The sequence below is a fragment of the Magnolia sinica genome, chromosome 4 (genome assembly GCF_029962835.1).
Source record: "Magnolia sinica isolate HGM2019 chromosome 4, MsV1, whole genome shotgun sequence".
Taxonomy (NCBI): domain Eukaryota; kingdom Viridiplantae; phylum Streptophyta; class Magnoliopsida; order Magnoliales; family Magnoliaceae; genus Magnolia; species Magnolia sinica.
In genome coordinates, this window is record NC_080576.1 from 97,958,392 (window position 1) to 97,967,088 (window position 8,697).

Below are 8,697 nucleotides of genomic sequence, written 5' to 3' on the forward strand. Positions count from 1 at the left end.
CTGAGTTTATTACTACATCACAACCCTATACTTGGGGAGTGAACAAGTTTTTAGTGCCGTTGCCGGGGATTGACGGTTACGTTTTTTTGAAATTAACTAGTTTTAGGATTAGTTTAAGATTAGGATTTTTCTAACTTTAGGTTTAGATTTTTCTGATTTCTAGAAACTAACCTGTTTTCCTGTTTTGTAGGATCCTGACATAAACTTCTAAATTGGTAATCCCTTTCTAATTCCTCTACTTTTTCTATTTTTAGAATTAGGGTTTGAGTTTTAGAAATTTTCTAATTCTAGTATTTTTCTATTTTTAGAAAATAGTTTATTTTTAGAAACTTTCCTCTTTTGTTTTATAATAGGTTTTTTTTTAGGGTATATTCTAGGAGTTCTTTTAATTTTAGAAACTAACATTACTCTCTAACTTTAGAATTTTTAGTTTTAGAAACTAATTTCTTTTATTTTCTTTTGCAGGATCTTAATACAGGAATCTCTAGTCTGGTAACATCTTTCTAACTTCTCCTCTTACTTTCTGTATTGCTGTAGGATTTTGCTTTCTTTCAAGATTAGACTCAGAGTTAGGGGTCTACCATGGAAGCGTGGGTACGTGCATATGCTGAGATGGATAGGAGATATTGGGGAATGCCTAAGGGTTGTGGAATTCAACGTATACCTCAAGATTTCTCTCCATCGAGAACCGATATTGAGAACCGACTAGAACGTTATGTTCCATCGGTTAATAGGGCCGTATACGATCGTAATTATGGGAATGAGGATTATTACCAACCAGCAGATTCTCCCACCTATGATCAGTATGACTATAACCAGTGGAAACATCAAAATTAGGTAAATGAACCAACAACATGTTATAATGATTATCCTCTTAGATCCCATACCTTTGAAATTCAACCAGAAACTACCCAAGAGGATTTATTTCAGCATGACATGGCCTGTTTTATGAAAATTAGCAAATCATTGAAAGCACTTAATTCACGCCTCAATAAAGTAGAGGAAACTCGTTCATCCCAACCATAACACAATCTAGAAATAGAATGCGAGGAAAGTGATCCGTACTCGCTTTTGAAGAAATCTGGAATTTGGAATGAAGAGTTGGATTACGTCAATGAGCATATGGTTCAATTTTTCGATGAGTCGATCTTGATGACGGTCCAAAGGAATGGTCAAGAGACGTGGGTGTCTTTTAAATATAATGATAGTGACACACTGCACTCACATGACACACAGGATTTCAATGATGAGGTAGAGGTTAGTTTATTCGAATCTCAACCGAATTTAGAAATAGAATGTAAGGAAAGCGATCTCATCCCAATTGTGCACTGCACTGAACTAGAATATGATGAGTATAGGGATGATGATCTTGAATGTGCAGCCACAGTTCCCCTATAATCAATCTTAAGTTTGGTCCAGGTTAATGATCGAGAAGTACATGAAGAGAACGGTCAAAATGAGCCACTCATCTCACCTAACATGTCTAATTTAAAAGTGGAGGATGAGCCCCTTACAACCGACCCTTCTAACTCTTGTGATGCATGTTTAGGCCATTTCCCTTAATTGAATGATGATATGATTCGGGAGATGGACGAGCTACTTGATATGACTCTGAAAGTTGAAACCACCCAGTTGAGGCCACCATCTGAGCTGTACACTTTTGACAATTCAATGTCTCTTCTAAGTAGTATTAATTAACAGAGTCCTCACATCAATACTTCGTCTACTGACCTTCAATTTGTCTTTGCAGGGCTGAAGCAAGAGAGCATACCTCCATACACTTTCAAAGACGATGGATTCCTTGAGCAGATCATCACAAACTTCAATGTGGAAAATAAGTCACTCTCAGCTGAATGTCCCAACTCTTTTGATGATTGTTTGGCACACTTTACAGATTCAAATGATCCCATGATAAGAGACATAGTGAATGCCTTGCAAGACAACATCTCTGTAGTCATCATTGACCAAGAGAACCCTTACTTTGAAGCCCCTTCTTCCACAGATGCTGAATGTTTACCATTAAGGGAGGAGGAGCTAAAAATTGAACCAAAGTCTGATACTTCGGAATGTGTTGAGACTACATTACTTCTTGTGAAGTTTTCTAAACTTTATCTACCTGTAGTTTCTGATTCACTATGGGATACTAACGTTGAAACTTCTTGTATCACAGGTGAATCGTATATACTATGGATACCTCAAGCACTTCAACGGAAAATTTCTTATGAGGTACGTAAGTTTCTCTGGAAGGTCATGCTCCAAGGCGTCCAAGCCTATTGCAAAAAGGGCTTTTGGATGATCCTATTGAGGAACTTACTAAGAAACTTATCAAGATATTGGCCGGAAGAGGAACCTTACGGCTTAACTCAGTAGTTTTTCCTTGCTTTCTTAGGACTAGGGTAGTTTCCTTTATGCTGCTTTAGGATAGATGGTAAACTTAGCACTCCTGGCAGGCAACTTAGCTTTTCATTCCATTTTATTTTCTTAGTTCAATGTTTGTGGGTAACATTGCTACAAACCCTCACGAGACTACAACTGATCCACTAGGGGCAACCTAGGGGTTTAAAGGCTTGTTGCATATGCTAAATGCAATCGAGAGTACATGCGAAAGTGGTGTAGGTAGGATTTTATTTTTGTTATTTTTATTTTACTTCTGTTGGTTTCTCTCTTATGCTGACCCGCTCTTACGTAGATATCTTTGGAAAGCCTCTTGATTCTTTCGTCCAGGTACTATCTTTCCATCACTCCTCTTGTACTTTCGTTGTCCCATGTGCATTGCATGCTTATTTCTTTTACATTGAGGACAATGTAGATTTTAGGTTGGGGGTGGGAGATTAGGTTTCCTAATCAGTGTTTTCTTGGTCTTGAGCAAAAATTGTGAAAATTTTTAATTTTTCTGGAATTTGTTATGAATTCGAAGTGATTTTGACAGCCATCTAGGGCACTTAGAATTTCAAGATACGTGATGTTAGCAATTTATGACTCTTGAATTCAATATCTGTTAGATTTTACAATTAAGTTTGAATTGTTAATCCAGAATTAGAAGTTGTAAACATTGATTAAGTCATGATTTTACATGTCACATCTCGCTTTCACATTAAGGTTTCAGTTTGATATTCAAGGATTAACTTGGTAATCACTAAGCATGTAAGGAACCACAACCTGAAAATTTTACCAGTCATGATCAATTGAAGAAAAGAAAATTCCGAGTTAAAAAAAAGAAAAACAGATACCTTTGGAAAAGGTTGGCAAATAATCTTCACCATAGGTTTACTCCCTATAGGTGTAGATTTAATTCCCCATGGATGATATATGAAAATGGTTGAGTGTACAGTCTTCACCATAAGTTTGCTCCGTATAAGTGAGGATTTGATTTCCCTTCTTGGCATTACTTTTAATGGAAAAATCAAAAGCTGAAAGAATGAAAAGAAGAACTATAAGGCAAGTTCTATTTTAGGTTTTGGTTGTCCTAAATGCTCCTTGAATCATCAATGTTATCTTGTAAATTAACGATTGAATCTCTTAATGATGATAAGTCGAGACTACACGATACACCCATGGAATTCAATGCTTAGAATTTTTTCTAATTGATAGATTAATACTTTGAACTTGACCATGAAATTTACGGTGCGCTCGAGTCCAGGAGATAGTAATGCCCAACATTCATGAGTCTTAAAATTCTAGTATTTGATGTGTTATTCAAATATCACTCGAGTTCATATAAATTGTCTTGTAATTCTCAACTTATTTTCGCATACTTTGCTTGGGACTAGCAAAATGTCGATTGCGTAAATACACCTTGCACCAAAAATAAGATTAAAGCAGGGCATTAAGCATTATCATGTACGTAAAATCAGGTAATAATGAGGGTCTAATATGCAATATTTGACCCTCAACACAACCCCCAACCAGCATTTTGCTAGTCCCGAGCAAAGTATGCGAAAAATAAGTTGAGAATTATAAGACAATTTATATAAACTCGAGTGATTTTTGAAAAATAATCTAGATATGAGAATTCTCATATTCATGAATGTTGGGTATTATTTTCTCCTGGACTCAAGCGCACGATAAGCTTCATAATCAAGTTCAAAGTATTAATCTATCAATTAGAAAAAATTCTAAACATTAAATTCCATGGGTGTATAGTGTAGTCTCGACTTATCATCATTAAGAGATTCAATCGTTAATTTACATGATAACATTGATGATTCAAGGAGCATTTAGGACAACCAAAACCTAAAATAGAACTTGCCCTACAGTTCTTCTTTTCATTCTTTCAGCTTTTGATTTTTCCATTAAAAGTAATGCCAAGAAGGGAAATCAAATCCTCACTTATACGGAGCAAACTTATGGTGAAGACTGTACACTCAACCATTTTCATATATCATCCATGGGGAATTAAATCTACACCTATAGGGAGTAAACCTATGGTGAAGATTATTTGCCAACCTTTTCCAAAGGTATCTGTTTTTTTAGCTCAAAATGCAAGGTCAGAATAATGCGGAATCATGGTGATGAGTATATGAATGCAATCAGCTGTACCAAGGCTATACGGTGCAAGATATGAATGTTATGTGAAAGCGAGATGTGACATGTAAAATCATGACTTAATCAATGTTTACAACTTCTAATTCTGGATTAACAATTCAAACTTAATTGTAAAATCTGTGAAATCTAACAGATATTGAATTCAAGAGTCATAAATTGCTAACATCACGTATCTTGAAATTCTAAGTGCCCTAGATGGCTGTCAAAATCACTTCGAATTCATAACAAATTCCAGAAAAATTAAAAATTTTCACAATTTTTGCTCAAGACCAAGAAAACACTGATTAGGAAACCTAATCTCCTTATCATTCAAATCCAGATCCAAATCCATTCTCTCTCTCTCTCTCTCTCTCTCTCTCTCTCTCTCTCTCGATTGGAAGAAGGAGAGCTGCTAGAAGACCTCCTTATCATTCAGATCTAGATCCAAATCAGTTCCAGGTAAGCTCAATTCTTTTCATTTCGCTCCTTCCGCTCCTTTTCTCTCGATCTCAAATTTGATCAGATTAGGAGAATAGAGAAAGATCTGTTATGTATTATGTTTTTTAGGAGCATGCACTTCCTGCATCCTACTTCCCTCTGCTAGCAGAAACTGATCCTCATTGGAGATGGATGTGATTCATCTTCAATTTAGATAATTTTGCATTTAGGAGCGGTTGTGGATAACTAGCTGTAGCATGACAGGAGTGATCTTTTTTTAATTAACCTGGTAAATCTTAGATTTATCTGTCTTCCCAGCTATTTTTTTCCCCGGTTTTCTTCCTAGAGCTGTGCCAAATTTATAGTTGTTGTGTTGCTTTGCAAATTGAAATCTTCCATTTCCGTACTGTTTTGACTCTGTTTTTGGTGAAATGTTTTATTTTTGTATTATTTTTGTCTGTTTCTATATCTATCTATACATACATACACACCTACCCAACTCATGCCATGCATAAATATACACGATACAGACACATTTTGGTGATGTGATTTATTTTTGTATAATTTGTCTAATCTTCAGAAAATTAGGACTGTCGAGCTCGATGGGAAGACAATCAAGCTGCAGATTGTGAGTAATTTGGGAATATCCATTTGAATTTCTGCTATTTGTATGATTTTATTTCACTCTTGGATGTTTAAGTTATTGGGTTTTCTTGATGCCAATATATTTGCTTTGGTAAATCTAACTGAATTCCAATGGATGTTGTCCTTTTCCTCTTTCTTTTTTTTTTGTAAAAAATTTTAGTATGTAAGTTGGGATCGAACTCTGGCTCCAAGAGTTGATCTTTATATTCATGTCTACGGGCATATCTTATCACTTCTTACTCATTGGTTGTTTGCTCTTATCATTTTTGGTACTTTGTCCAAGATAGGATGCCGGTTCAAATTGCAGGTAAGGCTTTGTTTGGATGGAGTTTCCTAGAAAATTATCTGGGGGAACACATGGGGCCCATAGTGCCACATGAGAATCCCTTTGTTATGCAAATTATGGGAAATTCTAAGTACTTGGAAGCCTGCATGCTCAAGAAAAATTTCATGGGAATCTCCATCTATGTGAAACCTAATGCAAGTCTGCTGTCCATGCCAATAATTTGATTTTGTGTGATGGATTACTTGAATGGCTGCTGATTTTTAATAAACATAACAGGCCTGTTTTGTTGGGTCACACGGTGTACATCCTTTCCCCTTCTTTTTGTATATGACATATATTAGGAAAAATAAAAATAAAAATTAGATGGCAGTCTGGCACATATACATGTAACTGCTGCAAGATATCCAATTGGTAATTGTTTTTGTGGTTTTAGAACTATATTTAGTTCACGTCACTTGATCGGAGGTGAATGAGATTCGTATTAGCAGAAAGGAACCGAATACTAAGGATCCCACTGCTGGTTGAGCATCGCCCTAAGCACATTTTGCCATTTAAAGAACAGGATTTCCATTTCTTCCATACAACACTGACAATAGGTTGTGGTAAAAGTTACTTGGCAAGGAAATGCATCCCCCTTAAGACTTTTGTCTACCCATCATTGTGCTTTCGTACCGGAAAAGATTGGCTAGAAGAGAACTACTGAATTATCCATTTGCAATGAAAGCCACCATATTGTGCTTCCTGCCGCAGGGCTTCCTCATTACCTCTTTATTTATTCTCTTTTGTTTGCTTAGTGGGACACTGCAGGACAAGAGCGGTTCAGGACCATAACCAGCAGTTACTACAGAGGGGCACATGGAATCATAGTAAGCATATATTCTTCATCTAATGACTTTTCAAATTTGATTCATGCTGTTACTCTCAGTTCTCCATCAAATTAGTTTTAAGTTACTTGCTGTGAATGGCTTTACTAATTATAAGCACAATGTTTTAGCTTTCATTTTATTTGAAGTTATTATAATTTTTGTTGTAGGCCAATGATAATAATGTTGATGATGATTTATATTGCTATGAAAATACCCATATCCAGATCCATAGCTCAAGTGGCAGACCGAGTGAAAATACCTCATTTTCAACATTAAGGTCTTGGCTTCGATTCCCTGGTGGGGGTGGCTAACAGTGAAGTTTGAATTGACAATGTTGTGTGTACTAACAAGCTAACTGAAAAAAAGAAAAAAAAGAAAAAAAAAGAAAGGGTGCCTTGTAGTTGACTATCTCTTCAACATAGCTCACCTGCCACATGTACAATTTCAAAGCGTCTAAGTATCAACCATCATACTTGGCTAGAGTATTAAATAACTCCTATTTTAAACCGTTTCCCTAACCCTCTTCCATTCTGTCCATATGCTATGCCTTCACCAAATGGCAACACCTAGGCTTCTATTAGTTACATGATTAAACCAACCTTTATTTATTTATTTGTGTTTTTTTTTTTTTTTTTTGGTTAGGCATGCTATATGTGTGGTATGATAGATATGTGAAATGCTGTTTGGATAAATGGATCATGACACATTTTTCCATGGGGCATGGAAATGGATGGTAAGTCATCTGAAGGTAAGGAAAAGGGACCCAAGAAGAGATCAAAAGGAAGTTTAGGCAGCTTGAATATGCTTATGGGCAAGGATAACAGTGAGCCGGGTAAAACATCTGGAGCATTTGGGAATGGATATGTCTCCCAAAGGTATTATTGATACCCAGGAGATTATTTCCATCATCATAATTTATTTAAGATGTTTTGGCACCCATTCAATTACATACTGACTATAGCTGATAATTGAAACAAAACCTGAAATTTGTAGTGGTGATAGTGCAAGTGAAGGTTCCCGTGAAGGAAGTGCATATATGGAAGTTTTCAACTTCAGTAAAAGATGAGTGCATATATGACTTTGTGAGTCCAATGCCTTTTTAGAAATGCAATTTTAGTTGGAGCATATGCATAAAGCATCATTGTCACTGTTTTGGATGTAAACACTACCCAGACATTTCGTATTCATAATTTCCACTCATCATGTGTAGGACACACAACAGAAGGCAAGCGGTGGGAAAGATTCTTTGGAAGGTAGATTTATCAAAAATGTTCATCCCTGTCATTACATGGACATTTTTCAATATTGAGCAGGGTACCATAATCTATGAATTGCAGCTGAGGCGTCTAAGAATGGGAGTTCCATCCGTGGTCCTCAGAATGGTGTGGCTCGCAGTCCATCACAAACAATGTTGAATCAAACAATGCCTGTCATGTCAATGGCAACACTTGTGCAAGTTGCGTGCTTGTATGGTTAAGCCTCCGTACGGAATAATTTACTGGCACTCTCATGCGGAAAACTTCATTCTTGTTTTGCTTTTCTATATATGTTACTTGACTATCATAAGATAACTATATGTACAATTCTAGAGTTTGGGATTTTATGTTTGCCAGCAACAACTAGCAGTTTTGTATCATCTCAAGATGTTGGTGGGTACAACTGATTATGTTGCATGTTTCTCATGCCCTTGTAGATAGGCTCTTCACTACCGTCCGGGATTCTTTAGGATTAACGTATGATGTAACCTTTGAGCTAAACCAGCTTGATAGGTTGAAACTCAGGTGGTATGTGGTCTCAGTAACTTCAACTCCTAGCAAGGTAACAATCCCGTGTACATCCATGTGCTGACTTAAATTCTTGTATTCTCTAGTTTGTCTCTCTCTAATTCTTTCCTTTATCATATATGTCTATAAAGCTGTTGTATTGATGCATGTAAGA

The 8,697-nt window shown here is 36.2% G+C and overlaps 1 protein-coding gene across 4 annotated transcripts; it reads left to right on the top strand.

The window, feature by feature from the left end:
* Positions 1-5,374: 5,374 nt before the first annotated feature.
* On the top strand, positions 5,375-8,409 carry LOC131244610 (bZIP transcription factor 1-A-like). 4 transcript variants are annotated; one of them, XM_058244116.1, is made up of 5 exons: positions 5,375-5,590; positions 7,477-7,591; positions 7,753-7,841; positions 7,970-8,012; positions 8,097-8,409. In XM_058244116.1, exons 2-5 carry the CDS (start codon positions 7,480-7,482, stop codon positions 8,234-8,236), a joined length of 384 nt encoding a protein of 127 aa, XP_058100099.1. In that variant the 5' UTR covers positions 5,375-5,590; positions 7,477-7,479; the 3' UTR covers positions 8,237-8,409. The 4 variants fall into 4 exon arrangements, with proteins under 4 accessions (XP_058100099.1, XP_058100100.1, XP_058100101.1 ...); XM_058244117.1 differs by having other exon boundaries at positions 7,762-7,841; XM_058244118.1 differs by lacking the exon at positions 5,375-5,590 and having other exon boundaries at positions 7,483-7,634.
* Positions 8,410-8,697: the final 288 nt, after the last annotated feature.